This window comes from Elephantulus edwardii, unplaced genomic scaffold (assembly GCF_000299155.1).
Source record: "Elephantulus edwardii isolate Elephantulus edwardi_28Jun2011 unplaced genomic scaffold, EleEdw1.0 scaffold00135, whole genome shotgun sequence".
NCBI lineage: Eukaryota > Metazoa > Chordata > Mammalia > Macroscelidea > Macroscelididae > Elephantulus > Elephantulus edwardii.
This window is the reverse complement of record NW_006399885.1, coordinates 358706-382777: the sequence shown is the minus strand read 5'-3', so window position 1 is coordinate 382777 and position 24072 is coordinate 358706. Positions and strand designations below refer to the sequence as shown.

The 24072-nt window shown below is 31.7% G+C and overlaps 1 protein-coding gene across 1 annotated transcript in view; it reads left to right on the top strand.

The window, feature by feature from the left end:
• The window catches only part of PSPC1 (paraspeckle component 1), a 66967-nt gene extending 57275 nt beyond the window's left edge, over positions 1-9692 (top strand). Inside the window, exons 7-9 of the mRNA XM_006894092.1 lie at positions 4271-4328; positions 6797-6966; positions 9214-9692. Coding sequence (XP_006894154.1) covers positions 4271-4328; positions 6797-6966; positions 9214-9399 — 414 coding nt within the window. The 3' untranslated portion in view covers positions 9400-9692. The remainder of the gene's footprint in view (positions 1-4270; positions 4329-6796; positions 6967-9213) is intronic.
• The last annotated feature ends 14380 nt before the right edge of the window (positions 9693-24072 follow it).

Sequence of the window (24072 nt, the reverse complement as noted above, 5' to 3'; positions counted from 1 at the left end):
AAGGAACTATTTAATAGACCCAGTTACCTAAATTTTTTTTTTTTTAATTTCTGACTTTGTGTTTTACAATTAGTACTATGTGTAACTAACATCTGTAAAATAACACTTAGAAAGTTCATTTGAGCAAGCCACAAAACTATAGAATATGCATGCATATAGCTAGGTAGTTTTATGTGTGCGGTGGTGGTGGTGATGGAATATATTCATTCAAATTAAGAAAAAATTCACCAAACTACAGTTTTATACATATCATTCCCAGAAAGAAATTGTTGTTAAATGTTCCAACTCCTTTTTTTAAAAAGAACAGAATATTTTAGTTTCATTTTGTTAGTAAGTACATACCTTTTTTCCTTTTTTTCATTTAGAATAATTTCATTTGCTTTCTTAGAAAAAGATTTGTTGTTTTATACTGTTTGATAATTTGACACTTTAAATGCATAACATATTTTGGCAAAGAAATGGCATGCTTTTAAAAAAATCTTAACTTATTTCTCTTAATAATTTATGTAATTGTTATTCCAGTCATAGGTATTTGATACGAAGTATAGACCTGTATTCCTAACAGATTTTTCATGAAAAGTTTGACTAATTGCCTAAAAATCTTAATTTATCTTTTATATAAATATAATACAAGTTATATTTTATATAACTGTAAGAATGTAGTTTGTCATTTGTGAATGCCAAGTATTTATCTAAATGAAAGCCTTCATTAGGAGAATTTAGGTATAAAAAAGATTTTAGTACTTACCAGTACTTTAGACATATCTCTGAAATTATATTTCTTTAATAGTTCTAATTGTGTATATTTAGCATTTTTAAAATTAGAGAATGGAACGTAAATATTAGGTGGTCATCTTAAATGTAAAAATGTCAAGACTTTTATTATAAAAACTTCTATATACACATTTTCTTTTACAGTTGAGTTGAAGTGTCACTGATTGCAAAGTATCAGATTCATTTTGACCAGTGTTTTCCTAGATTTTAGACATTTTTATTGTATTTCATACACTTTATTGTTGGCCTTTTATGAGTACCTCATGATTTTTAAACATTATCTGATGTAAAAACACCCATGCTTACTTTGCATTTCACCTGGTTTTATTTAAAAATGGTGTTTGTTTTATTTATATATGAAATATTCAACCTTATATTAATAATTAAATTAATAAAGGAGTAATATCTTAATAATCCTTTCAGATTCTTGTGAGTATGTAAGCTCTGGTGGCCAAGGGAGTAAGAAGTTGCTGCTGCCCATTCAAAGGCTGGCAATAGCTGCTCCAACGGTGAAGGATGGGCATTCTCTGCCTGTGCAGTTTATAGTCTGGAAAACCCTCTGAGCAGCTACAACTTCACAGCAATGAATTTGAGGATTTTTGTTTAGTGGTGGTGGTGTGTTTTTTTGTTGTTACTTGCATTTTGGTTTGGATTTTTTTGTTTGTTCTTTGTCTCTCTCTTCCCCCTCCCCCAATTTGGGTTTATTTATCTTCGAGGCTACATTAAGACTTGACGGGTATTTTAATTTTATTTTTAAAAGGTCTGTCTTGAACTAGGTATAAAGAATTTTTAAAATGGTACTCATTTAAAAACACTGAGGAGAAATTGTCCTTTTGTTGACATGATAGTATTCTTTTTTTTTTTTTTTGACATGATAGTATTCTTAAGCAGCCTTGTAAAGATTGACATTTTATGACTTCTGTTTCGACCTAATTATACAAGAACGGGAACCACTTATTGTGTGCCTGAGTAAATTATTAATTAATCGTGTGATAATTTCATTATGAGTAATATTTTGTAACGTAACCATACCTTCTAGGGTTGCTAACTGAATAAATACAGCAGCTTATGTGTATAATCTTGGTTTTAGGATGAGTAACAGCAACCTCAAAATGTGCCTGGCATGTTGATAGATGGTTGCTTTCTTAAATAACATATGAAATGATCTCTATCTTAATATTAAACATTTTTTAAAACTTAGTGAATATCTCAAATAGTATTCATTATTTTTATTTAAAGAACAAATAGTATTCATTATTTTTATTTAAAGAAATACCATTAATCTGTGTATGTAGTGGAAAATACATTATTTTAAAACATGAACTGCTAGTTTGATAGAGAAATACTTGGGATATTACAAGATATTCTTAGTATCTTACCTGAAGAAAGATTCTGAAACTGGAACCAATCAGAAGGGGAATGTGATTGTCATTGTAGGTTAATTCACTTGAAAAACATTGAACTCTTAATGAATATTCTTCCACATTCTTTTTATGTTGTAATCAAATTAAGATTAACAATATTAGTTACCTTTGTGAATAATTGAACTATATACTATATTACTCCAGAAAGTGATAGAGCTGGAAATCTGAAAAGATTACTTTGTAGAAATATGTTTTCTGCTTACACTCCCAGTCATTTAGTTACAAAGATCAATTTAGAGTGATCAAATACATAAGTTGTATGTAAACATTGAGATTGCAGAAATCAATACTGTAAGATTAATACTCTGATTAGTGCTTTTCAACTTCTGTAACCTGAAGGAGACTTGCTCTTGGAACCAGCTTGATTGGCAGTGATTAGATACAATCTTGTTAATTTTAAGAATAAGTAAAAAAAAAAATTATGAATTAAACCCTATTTATAAAATATTTAATTTAAAAATTCATAAAATACTGTGGTGTTTTTTGACCATACAAAGTAAGGTGTAGAGGAGGCAGGGATCTTGCATGTGGTTTATGTTGGAATGCACAAGTGCCTCAGATGAAAGTATCTGGACAGTTGGGTATGCTCAGACAAGTTTTACATTACTGATAGATTCACAGGACTGAAATGGCACCCACATTTTATTGATAGTGATCATACAAGTAATTAGGAGTATTTTTTTGTATAATTCTTGGCTATTTTTTTGTCACCACTGTTTTCTAATTTTTTCCATTTAAAAAAATTAATCTTTAATATGGGTTAATGTTCACAAAGCAAATTTATTTCTCCCTTATTACCACACATACATATTTTGTTTCAAGTCATACATATATTGAGGGTACAATACCCTCAATATAGTCACATGTTTTTCAACATGTTTTTCTCTGAAATTCTTCCATTAATTCGTCTGTCCTAATCCTTCCATTCTGAGCTTTATATTTGGCAATCCTGTTTGGGGGATAATATGGTTATTTAAAGGAGTGTACACCTTCTTTTTGTTGGTGGTGTTGCTTTATATTGCTATGTCCTGTCAAGTCAAAATCAACTCATATTTGACCCTCTACTGGGTTCTCAGAGGCTGTGAATTACTCAAAGGGAGATTGCCCCTTTTTCTTCCATAGAGTAGGTGGTGGATCTAAACTGATGATATTTGGGTTGACACTATGAGGATTCCCTTTTTGTTTATTAGTACATGGAAACATAAATAAACTCTTAGGCATATTTCAAAGTTAGAATTCTACTTTGTTCAGGCTATAGTAGTTTTCTTCTCAGAATTATTTTTTTAGAATTTTTCATAGTGGCTTCATTTAATACATCTTTTCCAGTGTTGAAAAGATTATCTAGTAAAGGTGAATATCTTAACATTACTTAAAATTATTCACCTAAATTTTTATTAAGAAAATTTTATGCTCACAACCTGGGTAGATGGAGTAGTTTATTTTTCTATTGATGTTTCAGAACTTTTCTGTATTCTTAAGTGTCATAGTTAATTAACCTAACAGCATATGGTTTTAGAACTTGGCACTGGTATTTTTTTTTCTTTGGTTTGATGGTGAAAAAATGTCATGTTTAGCTTATGTGCAGTTGATACTTAAATGATTATCTAAGCATCATTGTGAAATAATGCCTGAATAATTACAGAAATTTAAGTGTAACTTTCCTTTCAGCTTACTGTCCAGAAATTGTATTGCATGACTTCAGACATCAAGTTGTCAACCTTCATTTTAATATTTCAGTGGCTTGGGTTAATGAAACTAATTGACCCTAATGGTTATTATGAGAATTTTCTTTATTTTTTTCTATAGGCAAGTGTCATTGGTCCAGTGAAGTAAAACCATTTAAATCATTATATACTTGTTGTTTTTGTTGATAAGTGCCATCAGTAGTGATAATACATGCTAGGATGGTCTATGTATGTTTAGTATGTTAAGTTTGAGGAAATGAAAGTTTCTTTTCAATATTACAAGTAAATTATAGGTTTGACATCCCAGTTTACGCTTTTGTTTTATAGATGGGAAATGTAAACGGTCGAGATTGATAGGTTGACTGTGACAACTATGTTTACTTACAGAGAGAACAGGAAATGAGAATGGGTGATATGGGTCCCCGAGGAGCAATAAACATGGGAGGTAGGGATTTGAAACAAAAGACTTTTGTAATTTCTGATTTTCTGGGAAATTGTACATGCTATTTGTGGTATCATTCTATCCATAGTAAATTAAAATACAAGACAGATAATTATAAATGTGACCAGTTTTATTCTTCCTAAAATTAAAATACCTGTATTGATTATATATGTAGAAAGAATTTTTTTATTAGAAGGTGATATTTGCTACAATTGGAAACTAGTTCAATCGGTTGTTGTAATAATTTTTAAATCAAGCATCATGCCATATAATGAATGTTTACTTTGAAAATTTGATTACATTTATTGAATTTTTAACTTTTACATGCTTCCTAATTTCCATTTTCACATAGCTTGGAAGCCATTTATAAAATTTTTGTCAAATATTTTAGCTCTTCAACCTTAAATAAAGTTTTGTGCCTAGAAATGCAGTATTCAGAGCAGTTTTCAACTTGTCAAGTTCATGAGGTGTGTTCCCTCATACATTTTTTAAATATATAACTTATCCCCCGATACATTTTAAAAGTTCATGTAAATTTTTATAGACCTTACCTATGTATCAGTTCCAGCGTGTTCTAGATTAATTGAATGAAACATATAACATTTGGAATAGTATTTCCATGATCATTCTTTATCTCTCAGATGTTTCTATTTCATATGCCATTTTCTTAGCTATGATCAATCAAATCCTATAGAATAATTTATTCCCATTTACTTGGCAATTTTATTATCTCCCAACACGTCGCTGCTGAACATCTCTGAGGAAGGCAGCTGGAGTCATGGCCCTTGTTTCTAAACAATTAGATTTTAGAGTTATATTAAACGTTAAGTAATAAATGCACAAAATCTATATAAGAAATGTGGAACTATTCACTGTAATTGAGTATCTAATAGTATATTAATAGTCCACTATTTACATATTTTTAAAAGGAATCTGCAACAGAACCTATTATAATCCAACTGGATTTTAGGGATTATAAAGGTGAGATTATCATGGATTTGGAGATCTTGTTTAGTTAGGAATTTGAGATAATTTAAATTTTTTTTAATTTTTTTATTATTTTTGTGTGTGTGTACTGTCAAATCAGATCTGACTGGTACAGGAGGAGATTGTCCCTCTTTCCCCGGCAGAGCATCTGGTGGATTCGAACCATGCACCTCTGGGATTGTAGTTGCAGCTCCTTGCCACAGATCATTTAAATTTTTTAAGACCGTTTAATCATCAGAGACTGATTTATAACTCAGTTTTTTCCCCCTATGGATAGCTTTATATCATGATAGTTTTACTATAGTAAAATGATCATTATCATCCCCTTGAAAGTTGTTAAATGTCATATGCCATCAAAATTGATTGATGGAATCAATTGATGGAATATGACGGATTATATTGCTAGTGTGTGTGCCATGGGAAGCATTGATATATAACCTTTTCACATATATTGATATTTACCTACATCTTCTAAATTGGGTTTAATCATAGTTGAGAGATAGAAGATTTAATTAGTGAGGCTAAGACTTACATATTGGTAGTTGGAAATATTTGGTGAGTCTTTTTATGCATATTTGTAATAATTGGACTTGATGAGGGGAAAGATCCTTGATTTGTAGTGTTTTTTAAATGGGGAAAGTTGAGGCTAAGATACTTTTTAGATACTGACTTAATAACTCATTTTTTTTTTTGAGGAACACTGTGGATATCTATTAAATATTAGCCATCTTATTTAAAACGTATTTTAAGATTAAGGAAATCATGTCTTCCCCTGCAATTTCTAGGGCAGTAGACAACATTCCTAGGTCAGTAGACTACAGAAAATGTTGTGAGTATAGAAGTGACACTTCTTCATTTCATATTAGCTGTTCTTTGGATGTGGCATAGAGATTTCTACTTGAAATATCATAATATTGTTAATTTGAAGGTATATATTACTTTTTTTAAGTATTTCTTTTTAGAAATTGGAATTCTGGGTATTAATTTTTTGATAGTTAAAACTCAGTTTCTTGTGAACGATGAATAAATAGAAGAGGATTTGGAGAGTTTTTAATAATTTTAGTGACATTCAACTTTTTTTTTAAATATTGCAGGGGATAATTTCTTCCATCTTTATAAAAATATATGCATTTTTTTAACCTGACATAAATTTTCCAAGATCTCATTATTTAATGCTAATTTAAAATTATCAGTGTAGTTAGTTATGAGAGAACCAGATTTAGTGATGTTTTAAAACTTCTGTATTCCATATATTATTACATATGATAATTGAAAATTGGTTATTCTTTTATATTATATATTTTTTATGAAAATTGGTTATATAAGGTATGCAGTACTCTTGCAGAGTAGGTAATAGAAGTTTTTATTCTTAAGGATGGATGTGATAATCCTTTTTTGATGTATTTTTTTAAATAATGACTTAAAAGTTTTAATGTTTGTTAAACTAAGATAGGACAGCTCTAAGTATAGATTGTTTTGCGTAGATGCGTTTAGCCCAGCAGCTACTGGTAACCAAGGTCCTCCTCCAATGATGGGTATGAATATGAACAACAGAGGAACTATCCCTGGCCCACCTATGGGTCCTGGTCCTGCCATGGGACCAGAAGGAGCTGCAAATATGGGAACTCCAATGATGCCAGATAATGGAGCAGTGGTAATGTATCATAAATGTTATTTTGATTATATTGAATAATGTGCACTTCTGCCCCAAAGATAACTTCACACTTATAATACAGCATCATTTGTGTTGGGAGTAGAGATAAAAATAATTTAAAAATGAATTCCTGTGAAATTATGTTGGCTTATAAAATGCCATTCTTAGGCTGCTGTAAAGTTAAAAAAGAAGTTATATTTTGACACATTCTTAAGTATATATTAGGTAGGCAATGTTTTCTCATCTCTTAATTTGTATTCACCCTTTACCAGCATTAAATAGTAACGGTAAGGTATTTCAGTAGTTTTTCAATAAGAAGTAACTTACGGTGATTTTTGTTTTAGAAAATTTAGTTGAACTATAAGGTAATTCACATTACATGTTTAATACATTTTAAATGTAACAGTGCGGCAAAGTTTTATAAAATTCCTAAGTTGTGAGTATATGAAAGATGATTTTACTTCATACTATGAGAGTGTGAAGATATCTTACTGTGGTTTAAACCTTAGAAAAATAGGAAATTTTAGATGTAATTTTTCTTCTATTTGCATATAGTAGCAAATCTAATACTTTTTGTTTCTTTTAAAACAGGTTACTTTCTAAAGGAAATTTTACTGTGGCAAATATTTTCTCTTGGTTTTTGTTAATGGTTCTTTTTGGCATGTAGAGGAGAGTTCAGTTATATTTTAAAAAGGCTCTTTGGGACTATTATATCCAATCTTAAGGCATTATTTTTTTATTAGAGGGGGAAAAGCACTGCAAATCATATTAAAATACACCATTATAATTAGAACTCGAGTCTAATCTCACATTAATAATATTTCTTAGACTATGAATGTAGTTGTTATTGTTTTGATTGACTTCGAGTTGAGCACAACTCATAGCGACCCTGTGAACAAAAGGCCTTAGGCCCTCTATAACTATCCACATTTACCAAAGTAAATAAAGTTTCCATAGGCATGTTATTGAGGAAATGGATGCCATTCCTGCTTTATATCTCTGTTTTAGTTAACATCAAATATAATCTGTTAATAAATTGGAAAAATTTATCAGTTTTTAATTAGATATTTTTAATAATATTTAACAGTGCCCCAAACCAATGACTACTATAATAAACAGAAAATGCATAATGGACTACCAACTGGCTTCTATGATTGGGGACTATGTTGTAGAATAATAAGTGTTAGTAGAAACATGTATAATAGGTGGTTCCCAGTTCATAAGAGTGCTCTTATTTTATGTAAAATATCCTTTCTTAATTTTTATGTGATTTGAATTATAAAGTCATAAAATGGAAGGAATATAAGCTTCTGAACACCTAAGAATGTGAACATTAGCAAATTCTACACCACAACATTGTATAGAATGCTTATTACTAATGGTTAGATGTACCCAAATAAACACAATTGGACCTTAAGTTTGATTCTAGGAGATTACATTGTAAATTGAGCAACTGCCTGTATTTTGGTTATAGAATTGTTAGTAGTAACAGACGTAATATTAACTGTCACCTATTTTTAACTCTAACTCCTAAATCCTAAAGTACAGACTTTATTTAAATAGCATTTTGTCTCTGTACTGTTTACTACCCTAAGGAAGTTCCTGTTAGTCTTTAATATATATAATAATTCTGAAGTTTTCAGAATTTGCAATTCAGATTTTTACCTGTACAATTAGTAATACAAGTAAATACATCATTTTAAAGAAAAATAAATTGAAATTTCCTGATGTCTCTTCCCAGGGAAAATACTTCAGATTTCTGTATTCAAATTCAGCATTCTTTGTGTCTTTTTATTATAGTACTTTTTATCTTAAAAGGATTTTTAGAATTCAGGAAATAATGTGTAGTTTTTTAAAAAACAATTTGATGGTGTTCCCCAGTTTTATCTGTCTTTTTGGTTTGTTTTTTTTTTTTAACCCATTTCCTTATGACGTAGCTACATACTTTTTTTTTTAAGGGAGTCGGAACAGTTTTGTCATGTAGATCACATTTGTTTTTGTCATAAAATTGTTATTTTAATGTAATTGGGGCATAGCATTAGTAATATGTAATTCTTCAGATGCTCTTTTAAAAAGAAACATAGTAACTAATTAAATTGCTCCTTTCTTCCTTCTATGTTTGATCCTGATTCTGCTGGACTTTCTGCTGAACTTGATGACACCACCACTTGGGATTTTGCCAATTTTTGTCACTTAATATTTGGCGTGTTCCAAATGGACTCTTGTCTGGTTTATGTAATAAAATAGCACAATGATAGATTTCCGCAAGGACCACCATCTCAGATTGGATCACCCATGGGTAGTAGAACAGGCTCTGAAACTCCTCAGACAGCAATGAGTAGTGTTGGCCCTGTGAGTGGTGGTCCTGGCGGTTTTGGCAGAGGAAGCCAAGGGGGCAGCTTTGAAGGTCCTAATAAGCGTCGTCGATACTAGACATTCTTTCCTTTCTGACTACTTAGGAAAAACATTCAGTGGAATGCCTTTACACTTTTACCTGTTACCTGGAAGAAATGGTGTTACTGTTAATGTATGTAGACTTTAAAACTTTCTTTTGTAATAGTTGAGGTTTTATATGTTCTTCATAAAGCTTTTTAGATTAGAATGGTAGTGGTGATTGCTCGTCATTGTGAATGTTAAAATATGTTTGTAACTTGAGCTAAATATAAGCCACAGTACTGTGAAATTTGTGTAGTTAATCTCAATAAAAAATCATTTTTGGATTATTTTAAAATGTTATTATTAATGGTATCCTCTTATGATATTACTAAATTTTGATGTAAGAGTTACACTTTGATTGCTTGAATTCCAGCAGATTAGAAATGACTTTCTTCTTTTTTTGTTTGCAGTAGCATTGACGACAGAAACTTAGTTAATACTGGCATCAATAAGATTTATTAGAATAGTACATATTTTGGGGGAGGGGAGGAATATGGAAAGTACCCTTTTGTATAAATCATAAATCAATGTTCTGTGAAATAAGGGTTACTGTCTACATTTCATGTAGGTCCTGACTATTTAAGGATATCTTTGTCCTGTACTAATTTTTCCAAATAAATAATTTGACTCCTGAAGAAAAAAAAAGCTGTTTGAAGACAAATCATTTTTTGTGTCTCAAATAATGTCTAGTTTTAATATTTTCTGCAATTTATTTGACTTAAGCATCTAATTTTTACCCCTCAAATTGTGTCACTGATTTCTTTAAAATCAATACTTTTGGATTCCCTGTGAGGATTTCCTGTAATTCATGATGATTTAAGAATGCCTTAGAATCTTGTTTTTGGAGATAGTAAAGGTATTTGACTTCAGTGATCATTGTAGATCTGTGTGGTAATTGAATTTGTCTGACAGATAAACAGTAATAAAAAGAATACAATTTAAATAGTGATTTTTTTTCCCCAAAGCTGTGATGTTTTTAAAAATTGAGGATACTGACAGTTGTACATCATTGTAACTTTGACATCACTGACTTAATTACATGTAACCCTTTGAAGAAGCAATTTTATTATAATAGGTATTATACTTTACAAGTTTTATAAGCTGTGCATGACTAGGATCATAGGAATCTCACTATCTAGTTACTTACATCTAATTAATGCCTGTTTAAAATTTTTATTTTTTTCAATACTATGAAAAAACTAATTTTATAGTATAATTTTTATTTTAAAGTTTTATGTATATAGAAAAGTGAATGGTAGCCCCAGTTAAAAAAAAACTTACATTTAGTGAATCCCTTGTATATAAAATACCCCAAATTTGACTCATCAGCGATCACTTCTTTTCCGCAAATTTGGCATCCACCCTTTTTCTAAAATAATAATAAACTATTTTAAAATCTGATTAAATAAGGGCCCCCTTGGTTTTTCTTTCTTTCTCCCCCACCCCCTTGGTTTTTCTATGGCCACTTTTTGCTAGCTGGCATATTTTGAAATGAAATAAATATGACTATTAAAATAATGAATAAAGGCTGTTGACTAAAACATCCTTCATCTGTCCTTTTGTATTAATTTTTTTTATTAGGTACTATTTTAAATTTTTTAATTGGCATAAATGAAATTATGACATTTTCAGCATTCATCAGCTTTTGTTTTTGGCACTTCCAAAGCATTATTTAGGGATTTTAAAAAGAGAGCCTGTTCTCCTGTTTTCTATACATGTTTGGATGTGGTAGTGATGGTAATTGAACTTCTGAAGTTCATAATTTTATCTGATACTAACTGCACTTGAGCCTACCTTTCTTGTTGTTGATACTTTATTCATATAATCTTTAGGTAATTCTTACCTTGTGTTTTACGTGAAAGCTAAAATAAAATTAGGAGAAATCGGATTTTTTGTTAATAGAAACTACCATTGCCTTAAGGGAGTGAAAATTTGTATCACTCATTCAGGAATGTATTCATGTTTATTCAAGAACATACTAAACCAGTTCATAAAGAGATGTCTTAATCTCCTGACCATCCTAGTACCTGGGCTCAGCTGTGGCTCCAAGAACAGAGCTCTACATAACTTGTTCCGGTACTTACCAAGTTTATCGTGGGAACAGTCAGCCTCTGAGTGACAGTCAAGTGGAGCATGAGTGACAGTCAAGTGGAGCATTTGTAAACTCCTAGTTACTCCGTGTGTGTGTGTGTGTGTGTGTGTGTGTGTGTGTGTGTGTATAGATAACCAACTTTTGACTGGTTTAGTCAAAATATTGTTACATTAATTTATCAAGGAAGAATTTCTATAAAATTTTATATACTGAAAACTAAGTGTAAAAGGAAATTAAATAGCATTCCATTTTCTAAGTAAGCATAAGTTTATCATATACTATCAATTATTTATATTAGATGACTGAAAACTTTTTATATTACCACAGTAATTGTGGAGTGTGGATATTTTTTTGTGTGTGTGTATTAGAATATGAAAGAGAAGTTAAATCAGTATTTAGATTTCGTATGTCGTGTAATTGATGTGCATAAAATAAAGAAAACTCATTTTCCTCATTGTTTTATTTTAGCAGTGTATTTGTGTTGCAGTTTGCCACAGTTTTGATAATAAAATAAGTTATTTTATTGTAGTTCCCAGAGAACATTTGGTTCAGTGTTTTTGTAAAATTCAATTTCTGTTTCATCCTTGAATATTTCTAGATTTATTAATTCAAATTTGTAATGATTGGGGGAAGAGAGTAAAGTCTTTGTTTATAACCCTAAAATTTCAATAAGCATTTCTTGTCTGGAACTTACATTAATTAGAAAAAATAGGACTCACCACTAAGGACAGTGATAAAAACATTTTTCTGTTTTCTCAAACATTAACTGAGTTCATGACTATAATTTGATTAAAAATTAAGAGTTGTTGAGTATTTCAGTAACTTAAAGTTTATTCTAAATTTCCTGTATCATGATGATCATAGTCCATAATGATAAAAGAGGAACATGTTGAACATTATAACCTAGATTTCAGATAAGGAAAAAACATTTTTGTGAGAAAACACTCTGGAATTTCCCCTGGAAATTTTGATAGTATTCTTGTGAAATAGGGTACTTTTTTTTTTAAAATTTTTTTTTTATTTTTTTAAAGGGCTTTATTATATCTTAATTGAAAGTTGAGATGCTGGTAATTATTTAGAATAGTAGACTTCATTATTTTTCAGCGTTTAAGAATGTTGAAAGAATAAGACAGAGTACCTCTCTTCCAGATTAAACAGATAATATGTAATTTGCGTATTTTATATATATGCCCAAATAGTTGAGTGAAAAACTACTTCACGCCTGCTTCAACACATCTCTTCCTAATAAGAACGTAGTTAATGCCAGTTTTATAACTTAAAATTTCATAACAGGAAGAGGACAATTCTTTTATTAAGTGTAAGTATTTTATTATGTATCATTTCTAATTTAGCTAATCCCATGTTTTAAGAAAAAAATAAGAATATATTGAGCTACGTAACTTAATAATTAACTTTTCAAATTGATTTGGAGATATCAATTTTAACGAGCAGGAAATATTTTTGTATGTAATAGTTACTAGTGCTACTAAATGAGGCATGCATATACTGTGTGGTTGAATACAAAGTATTTTATAGATTATTACTCTGGCAAAATTGTGAACTATATCTCCTTCACACTCCTCCCTCTGCCCAAAAACCCCACAAAAACAGCAAACAAGCCAACTATGTTTTCCTGGTATTTAATCTTTAGGTTGAATGTCATGTATATTAACTTCTGCCATTTTAAAAATAAAATCTTGTAAGTAGCAGTTTTTACATTTTGAAAATTTTCTCAATAAATGGTAATTGAATTTTCAGTTCTTGTAAAATTCAATGTCCGAAGGTCCTCCAGAAAACTCTGCGTGTTAAGAGTATTACTCATCTCTTTTCTTTATAACCATGAATGGGTCATAACTATCTCTAAAAGTTTCATTTAGTGAGAAACTAGTAATTTTACTTTCAGAAGAGCTCTGATGACAGTCTTTGGAGTTGCCCCAAATTAAAAGGTGAATCTGTCAGCAGCTCCACAGGAGAAAGGTTTCTACTCCCTTTTTATATCAACCACTAAAAATCCCCCTGGGGGCTCAACTAGGTGTAATTCCACTTGATGGTAATTTGGAGTAGGACAAAATGTAGTAGCACTTTGTTTACTTATTAAAATTAGCAGTATGCATTTTTTTCCTGTATAATATTTTTAAAAATTTGTTATAATAAAAGACTGGTCTTAGAAGGAAGAGATGTACATTTTAAACTTACGTACTCAAATTCGTATTTACACATTTATTTTAAAATCATCTTTTTGATGTATATTATTGAGTCACTACGTTACAACCGGCTCCATTGTTCTGAAAGCACTTGAGTCAGAATTAACCTTCTACACTTTCTCTTTCTACCTAAAATCAATAGGGGTGATACTCTTAATTGGGCTTGTAATTTTCAGTTAGGTCTACATTTTTTGTCTCTAAATAAGTAGAAAGTTTATTTAGTTAAGGATGCAAGAGTGTTAATTTAAAAAAAAAAAAAGAGTGTTGATTCCAACTCCACATTTCTAAAAGGAAACTTGTTAGATAAATATATGACTTTTGAGTCATTAAGGTATTCTGAACTGGCATCCAAGGATCTCTTTATGTTTTTAAATCCTTTATAAGGTTATTGGTAGTGGTGAAAATTAATAATGTCTTTGTAATGTGCTGATTGTCATTTCAAGATAACATTGTTCTTGGTACTTTGTTATATCTCAGATTAAAGTAGAAATTATGTCTTCTCTAATCCCCAAAATTTAAATGAGTAGCTATTATAATTTTGTTTTATGTTGTATATCTTATGTTTCTAAGATGAAATCTCTTGTGTTCTTTATGCAAAACAGGCATTGTTTTGTTTGATTGCAAGTGATTTTTTTGGGATGTGATTGAGATATTTTTGTTCTTAAGAGTTTTGAAATCATTGTTAATAATTGCCTTTGTTTTGCAGTGTTCAGCCTATGAGTTAGCGACATTTCTGTACTTATTTTCACCTGCTTTATACAAATGAGTAATTTTTATTATGTGTGAATAGGATATCTTATGTTAGTATACGCTTTGCTTAGTAAAAATGGTCCCTGTTTTTTCTCTAAATACTTTTAGACTTTTTATGTAATATAGACTGGTAACATTCATCAGCTGTTTCTTAGATTGACAAGTAGCATCCATTTCCTGTTGTTGTTTGTAATGAGAAAAAGTTAAATAAATTTAAAGTGTAGTGATTCTCTTATCTTTTTAGTATTAGAGTTTAGTGGATGATTTTAATTTTTCTGTAAATTGAACAGTGTAGCAAATTGTGTATAATATTCATAATAATTGGCCATAAAATGAAGTTGTCTTAATTAGACAGAATTTAGAGGTGGCTGTGTAATTAAGAATTTCACTTCATCTATTGCTTTTACAAAGAGATAAAGGGAGTCTGTTGTACACTTTTTTTGGCACCTTTCTAATGGTAAAATAACACAATGAAAGAACAAAATACCTGCTACAAAAGAAAGGACAACAGCTTTTCGTTATTAAAGGAAGGTTTATTATCCTTTAGTTTTCATTCTTTCGTGTTTCATACTATTGTTTACATCACAATCACCAGGAAAGCTTATTACAACATAGATTGCTAGGATCTACTCTACACCTGGTGTTTTTTACGTAGTATGTCTAGGTATTAGGGAAGGAGAGTCATATAATTTGCACTTACAGAAAATTTCTAGGGGATATTGCTTCTTAAGGCATCCAGTTTTAAGAATCTTACATCTAAATCATTGTTAGTTGTCTATTTACTATAATTGTCTGGCTCCATACAGGAGTCTGATTGGATGTTGGGACAATACAGAGCACCAATAAGCATTTCCACTAACTGCGACTTTAGAAATCATAAAGTGTAAGAGTTTACCCAAGAAATGACAGCTAGAAAACATGTAACAAATGTTTAATGCTATAACTTTTATTAAAAAGTAAAATAGGAGCTCTGGTGGCCTAGTGGTAAGGAGCTGCATTGCCATCCCAAAAAGTAAAATATATCAAAATAACTCCAGTGAACAGAAAATTTAGGATGGCACTTGTTTGAAAACACATTTAAAATATTTGTAAAACATTTTCCACTTAACTGTCTCTTCTTGTATTACAAATTAAACTCTTTATATCAGTATACATAGATGGAAGTTGTTGAAAATGGATATGATTTTTAAAAAATGGATTTGGCACCATTTTGCTGGTTTCAAAATACAGTCTTTCGTGTAACCATGTGTGTTACTTTTCTAAAGGTGAGGATTTTGGAAACATTTTGTTTATACCAGGACTATTTATTGAGTGTAATTTCTTTTGTTTTGCAGTTTCTTTAGAAAGTGATATGCACACAGGGTAACTGAAAATTATCATGAGAGGTTTATCACGTAAACTTAATGTTTGTCCGTAATTACAGTCCATCATAGTTAACATTGATAATACCTGTTAACAATTGAATTATGACTGACCAGCTCAATGGAGGCAGAGCAGAACCATCTTAGTGGTTTTCCCCATTTTAATCTTTTATGACTTGAGGCCCACTCATCTACTCTTTTATCTCTAAACATTGCTTCAAATCAAGCCCGTTTTCATTTTTTTTTTTTTTAGTGAAGTCATTACATTTTGTTAGAAACTTATGACTTGAAGACTTACTTTATTCAGCAAGATAACTGACTCTTTTTTCTGTTCAAGTGAAATTCTTATACATGAGTTATTTTTCAATGACTTAATTAATTGTTTGAAAAAATAACTGACAATACTTTTTTTTAGGTATGGATTGTAGAAAAAATAAAGATAAATGTTAAAAAGAAACGGTGTTTTGTACTATTTTTCAAATCCTGTAATTTACTTAAGGGAGGTCTGTAACTAAGAGGTAAGAAGTTGTCCTGCCTGTTCAAAGGTATGCCATTTCAAAGGTATGCAGTTCAAGTTCACCAGCTACTGGTTTACACTAAAAACCCATTCACCAATCAGTTGGTTTTGACTATGATAAACAAAAACAATGTAGAGTACAAAAGTTTATTGTTCTCGTGTTGTACGCTTTTTATCCCCTTTGCCTTGCCCATCTTTTTTTTTAACAATTCCACTATGTTTCTACTGAGAAGACATTTTTTTAGATGTGTAATTTAAGAGCTATTTAAAATTTTGATTCTTAGCATAATGTTATGTTGCATTGACCTTAAATATGTATATGTAAAATTTTTAAAAATTAAAATGATTGAGGTTTGAGGATGACAAATACAATATAGAACACATACCTACACAAATTGTAATTAACATCTTAGGAAGATAATGTGCTTCTTTTTTTAATTAAATTTTATTAATTTTAATGAACATTTACAGAGATTTGGGGTTTCATTCATTCATTGTTGCACTATCTTCTCTAACCCTCCTCCCCAGTTCGTTCTTCCCCCCACCCCCGAATATGTGCTTCTGTCTTAAAGAGCGAGGTAAGGTAAAACTGTACAGGGTTTCTTAAGGCCTTTTACTTAAAATGTATGATTTATCTCTTTAGGTTGATTTAAAATTTTTTAATTCTTTGAAAAATGTAGTCAGAATGGACCTGTCACATGGATTTCTACTATTTTTAAAAGATGATATAGATAAGTTCATTTGATAACATAAAGATTATTGTTAAATACTGTTTTCTTAGAGCTGCTGGTGGATAGTAGTTTCATGAAATCTATGAACACAGTCCTCCTATCATAGCACATATATTCTGCACATAGTGGAAAAGTCGCTTGTCATATAGAGTCATGTTTGGTCATTTAACAGGGGAGCTACTTTAGCATAAGATAAGAAAATGATATTGATTTAGTTTTTACTAGTTCAGTACATTAAGTCTACTGTCGGTAGTTGCATTACCCAACTTGCCCATGTGGCATTGAGTCCTTTGATTGTGGCTAGTTGAGTTTTGAAGGCCAACTTTTCCAGTTGTAAAGTCAGTATTTTAATTGTATTTGAAATAACTTTGGTATATGTGTCTATATTGAATCTTGAAACTTTTAGGAAACCTAAATATGGATAAACAAAGTGAATCTGATGGGAAAGTCTTCTGTCAGAGACTTCTCCAAAATACATAGAGCAGTGATGTCTGTCTAGATACTAAGGTCGGCCTGATACAGGCCATGGTCTTTGTAGTCACTTTCTATGCATCAGAGAGCTGAACAATGACTAGGTATGATAGAAGCATTGATGCCTTTGGGCTATGGTGTTGGAGAAGAGTATTGAATATACCATGGACTGACTGCTAAGAGAATTCACAGGTTCATCTTGGAGAGGAGTAAACCAGTCTGCTCCTTGGAGGCAAGGATTCTGTGGCTTCATCTGACGTATTTTGGATATGTTGCGAGGAGGGACCAGTCGTTGGAGAGGGACGTCATGCTTGGAGAGGAGGGCGAGGGACAGTGTAGAGGAGGAAGTCGCTAAGAGTCAGAGGTGATTGGATGGCGCATAACAAATCCAGATAGTGGATAGGAACTTAGCTTTTGAATTACACAGGTTCCATATCTAAATCATACTGAATTGCAGAGACCTATTATTATGAAGGAATGAATGAAAAATAACTAATTAGTTACTCTTGCAGTCCATGATGAAATGTATTTGTAATATAGTAGAATAATGTATATTAATTTTATTATTTCAGTAAAACAACTAGAAAAGGTAAGACTTCATGGTTTAATTTCATTTTATTTTGGACAGTACTGATCTAGAGTAATAAAAATCTTTTCAAATTTTGCCTTTCCTGTGTTATTGTAATCCCATGGTCACATTACATAGAATGCAATTTAGCAGTTCTTTGATTTTTCCTTTTGAGGTTTGAACTTGGTTCAAACTTTTGTTCAGAAAGTTTGTTGACTATTTACCAGTAAAGCCTAGGGCGATGCTGAATTCTTTCAGCCTTTGTGTGATAGGGCAATAACGTTCTACCACCAGTTACTTACCGTATGTTAAATTGTACAAATTAATTTAAAATTTTTACTCTTCTCATGTCTCTTTTATTCTGTTCTAATCAGGATTCTTTATCACTTTATACTATTCTAATCAAGTTTTTTGTTTTGTCGAAAACCTGTGTGATCAGATTATTTACTTCAGACCAAACTGTAAACTCTTCTCTATTCCAAATTATTAAATGTTTTTTTTTTATTGAATGACAACAGCTGTGGAACAAGCAGAATTTACTATTAAGAGTACAAATTCATTAAATATATTTTTTACCCTTCTGGAAATTGAAGCTCAATAGGGTTGAGGGGATTCAAGGACATGGGAAGTGTTATAGGCAACTTGAAAACATTTTGGGCAGATTTTTACTGGGTTTTAAAGGTGAGTAGGTACATGCTGATTACTTGGGATTTAAGGGAGTATGAACATGACTGTCTACAGAAATCAGAGAGGGGATGTGTATTATGTGTTGAGAAGGTTGGAGAATGGCAGTGAGCATGTTAGGGAGAGATCTTGTATATGGAAGCTGTCTTGAACACTAAAGAGTGTAAAAGAGAAGAAACAAATATTTGGTAAATGTGTTTTACATAAGGGACTGAGGTAGTTACTTTTTAAGTAACTTAGAGGCAAGAAAACAGTCCTTTTTTGTAATGATTTAAATGATGTTGAATTTACTGAGGATATTTCAAATTCTAGGTAAAAGGAATTCAGAAGCTTTGAATTTAATTAACAACATACTGCTCTTTAAGTTGAAACCGACTGTTATCTTACCTCCAGCAGGTTTTACAGAGGCTATAAATTGCAAGGGAGAAAATAAGGCATCTTTCTCCCTCAGATCAACTGGTGGATTAGAACTGTCTGCCCTTCAGCCGACAGCACAACTCCTTACCCACTAGACTACCAGAGTTTCTTTAACTGTGACTATTATGGTTCAAATTGAGCCGCTAACTCCTTCTCAGAGAGTAAATTGCATTGAGAGAGATCTCCCATCATTGTTCTGTGAAGCAGATGGATTTGAGTCTTCTTGTCAGAACTAAATTTTTAGTGGAACTATTAAACTCACTGCTATGTTTTATCCCATAGCAGTTCTCTAAGGTTTACAAGGGTGTAAATCTTTTCTGGGGACTGTTCATCTTTCAGGTAGTGGCTTGTGGATTAAACCCACTCACCTTTGGGTTAATAGCTAGCTCAACATGTAATGCATTACACCACTCAAAATTGTGTTGAAGCAGTTTTTGGGTGGTGTAGTGCTTGGCATGCTTATTAACCCAATGGTCATTTGTTTTTATCCATGTTCCGTTTAATGCTTAGCTGAGATAACCATCAAACCCTTTGGAGCACAGTTCTAGTAAGTGTAGGATTTACCGGAGTTGGAAGTGAGAGGAAACAGTTTTTAAATTTTTTTTTTTAGTATCTTAGATCAAAAAGAAAGAAGTAAAAGTTTGATACTTTGATTTTGAGTCCTTGAGCTAAGATGTGTAAGGTAAGTATGTAGGCTTAGGGGAGAAAGGAGTGAACTTAGAATTGGGAAAGAGGAAATCAGTTGAATTTATGATCATTTTTATAATGAATCCTTTTAAGTGGTTGGGTATTTAAAACTGTATAAAACCATTTAAACTGCTTGATAATAGGCATATTTAAAAAACATTACAATTTACCACTGATTCTTCTAAATTCCTTTTACACATCACACTTCATATAACATTCAACTTCATATATTCATCCAAATATTAATAAAATATCTTTATAACCTTGAGTCAAATAATCTTTTTCAAACTCAGTTTCTTTAGTGAGAATGCAGTACATTCTTCTTTTACGGTCTTTATGTACTTAACATCTTTTTCTGAAATCTAAACAGTTTGATACTTTAAAGGTATCTTAAATCTCTTACTTGAAAGCTTTTCTGTAATCCATATTACTTGTATTTACTTTTGGCACTATTTCAGTATATATTAATTTGCTATTTGTGCCTATATTTTCTTCATCTTAATTTCTAGTATCATTTCATGGTATTGAACCTGTCTGACAATTCAGGAGGAGGAACAACAAGAAGAGATTTTGTTTAGGCATTAGTGCCAGATTTTGAAATTCACAGAAATATTTGGTCATTGTTTTCCCCTTGTGCTTATAATTACAAAAAATAATTTTGATTCTACCCTTACTTGGAGGTTGATGTATATTGGTAAGAAAGTTTGTAGTATTCTTAAACCACCATTGTATTAAAGAGGTTAAAAAGAGCCAGTAGAGAATGAGAATGAGCATACCAATTTTAACTAGGAGTTGATCGGAGAACATAATTCGCTAAAAATAAAGTACCAGTGCAGAGGGAGAGACTGAAAATTTGAGCTGGGGGGATGGCAGATGACAAGTTGTTCTGAAGGTTCAGAATGGGTAAGATTGGTATGGGACCAGATAATGTAATTAAAACTTGGAACCTGAAACACTTTTTTTGTATTGGCTATACCAAATACAGCGGTGATTGGTAAGGCCAAAAGACCTTGAAGCAACTTTAAAATGTCTTACCTAATGTGCTTAAAATCCTGTTTCTCCTGGAAAAGAAACAGTATGTTTAGTATAAAATTGAAAGTAGGGATTTTCAAAGTTTACATGTTACCCTCCTCACCCACCCCCCACCTACCTCTTGTATCTTTTTCTTTGCTATACATTGAAGAGATGAAAAGCAATAAAAGTAGGCAGCTTGAAGCATCTTACTGGAGACTGGAAGATTTTGCTAGGAGAAATACATCTTGACCTCATCACTGATGGAATTATTGATGTATAGTCTATGTTAATACCTTGACAGACACTTAAAACCTGGTTAAAATTTTCAGTAGCAGTAATTTGGTAGAGTATGAGGTCATTAGAAGGGAAATATTTTCTGACATACCTTGAATATTCAGTCGGATATTGAACTGTAAAGAAGTTGTTAGTAAACTTAAACAAATGGTAGTAGGAGAAAAGCAGGTAATTAATAAAGTGCTAATGCCTCTGAGCAGTCTTTAGTGTCTTAAGAATGAACATGAAATTTAGACACTCTGAACTCTACATGCTCAAAACTACCTCTTTACTAATTTTCAATTGCCTGCATCTTACCCTTTTCTTTTGTGTGCTCTTTGAATTAACATAATTACACTTTGTTTAGATGGTCTATAATGTCTTATAAACTAATTTTTTGTAACACAAAATGGGTTTGTTTTCATTTTTTGTTTTGCTTTTAATATGGCTTTCAATGTCTTATAAGCAGATCTGTTAACATCTTTTCTTGCTTATGTGGTAGGTACTACTGTTACTATATTTTTTTAGTAGATGCCACTTAATTCATGGAGAATCAGAAACCTGTCAAACCTAGAAAGTCTATAAGAGAGTGAGTCACTATTCTCAAATTGTGTTTAGAACTGATGAAAAGTGGAGAGAAAAAGTATGTAACATTTAAAAAGTTTCAAGTTGTTTACAGTTGAGTTTTTGTTAATAATATATTACGAAGGTATATTTTGTTAAAACAGTGCAACCAATGGAATCACCAAAACTTGAGCACAGTATTTCTGTGTAGGGAATTACTAATAGAGAAAATACATAATTGGTAGGTCAATGATTTTTTTTAAAATTCCTGTAATACAAAAAATTAATTGAATCTGTATTATGATCATTTCTTTAGTATAAATCACACTATCTTCCCTTTGGACAATTCTGTTCCACACCAGCCATATGCTGTTTCAGGTGTAGAACTAAGATCCCTAGGATCTGTCTTCAGGTTTCTTTAAGACTTAATAAACTCTTCATTGAATTGACTTCAAATGAATGCTTGACAATCCCTTGTGCTTACCATGCCTTTTTACCCATTTGTTCTTATATGTATAAACTTATTGTTTGCTATACAGGATGTATGTATATGCATGTCAGCTGCTATAATTACAATTAAGTAATGAGTTTTTATAGTACTACAAAAGTAATATAAAGGATAAATTGGCATTTAACCTCTGTTGGCTGCTGTTGAGTCAGAACTGCTTCATGACTGATCCCTGCACTGAATTTTCAGAAGCTGTAAGTTGCTTGGGAAGAGACTTTTCTGGCTTTTTTTTTTTTTTAGGATCCTCTGGTTGATTTGTACCAATTGCTTGCATTTGTGTTGGCAATGCAAGTGTTAATCCACAAGCCCATTAGAAATGCTAGAACATAAACTATTACTGTATTTAGGGGAAAACAAATCCTAGTATCTGCATAGCTCCGCCTTCTCTATGTCTGAAGACCGTATTTCCTTACAAAATAGAGCACTATAGGTACAGTATTTTTTTTTATTATCTTTTAATTTTTTAATTAAATTTACAGATCCTTAGGGTTTCTGTTCATTCATTGTTGCACTTTTCTTCCCCCCCTCATTCGCTCTTGTCTTTGAAAAGTAAAAGGAAAATTCTTCACTTGTTCAACAGTCCCTCTCCCCAAGTCCACTCCACTGTGCAGCCTTCATTCTGGACTCCTGCCATCCTAATAATACCCAGTCATACATCCTTTTAAACAGTTCTCTCATCTTTTTCACTGCAGTATACATCATTCATCCCCTTCTCTTGTCTTCCCTCACATCAGTGTCAGTCCCGTTTTACAACAGTGCATAGGGCAACTTTTTGTGACAGATATTTCAGCATAATGTCCTCCATTTTTTTTATAATATTTTATGAGTTCCTTGTTTTTCAGTGCTGCATAGTATTGTGTGAGTATACCAGAGCTTCTCTATCCATTCGTTTGTTGATGGGCTGGACAGTAATTTAAGACCTTTTGTCTTTGGCTTTCATCCATCTGAGGAAGATGTGCAGTCCACTTACATAAACGCGGTCTTGGTAAACCTGCGGGTGAGTAGATAATCTGACCTGCAGGTTCCTTATAGGTTGTGGTTAGGTCTACAGTGGTGAGGTTTAGGACACCCTAGAGACTACTGGTGGTTGTGGGTAGTACCACCACCTTCAGGGAACTGAGGCTGGTTACCTTCCCAGACATTAGACAGCTATTGGCTCATTTCCAAAATGCCTCCTTTTTTCTTTCCTGTGTTGTACACCAAACATCCACGCTGATTTTCTATGTATAGTTTCTTGATTATATTCGAATCTGCATGTTTTTATGTTACTCCTTTCCCAGCTTTTGTCATCATCATTTGACTAATACAGGGCCTGTGAATGAATTTTTATATGGAGAAGGGAGTTAAAGTGTAGGTTAGTGGTACAGTTATGTATTACAAACTGATTCCCACCCAGTGCACACAACTGGTCATCTATCTTGTCTCTGGAGATTTGTTTATGGTTATCATGAACAGGCTTCCTTACAACTTTAAGACTAATATATGGTAGTTGGAAATTGTTGGCAGTCCATTTCTGAAAATCAGCAAAAATTGAATTACAAAAGCTTAATCTGGACTGAAACAGGAACAGGATTTTGTTCTGATCCTGCATAGTGTCTGCAAAATGTTTGTCAGCCTAATGGTAGTTCATGACTACATTGAAGAACTGACTGTAGAGTGTGAATGATTTGTTCTACAGATCTAAAGTCAGGAGGAATATCAGCTCAATTAAGCAAATTATTTCTACAAGCAAATGGTAATTGGCAGATAAAAATAAAAATTTGTTGTTGTTATGTGCCATCGAGTTGCCTGTGACTCATAGCGACCCTATGTACAACAGCCCTAAACTC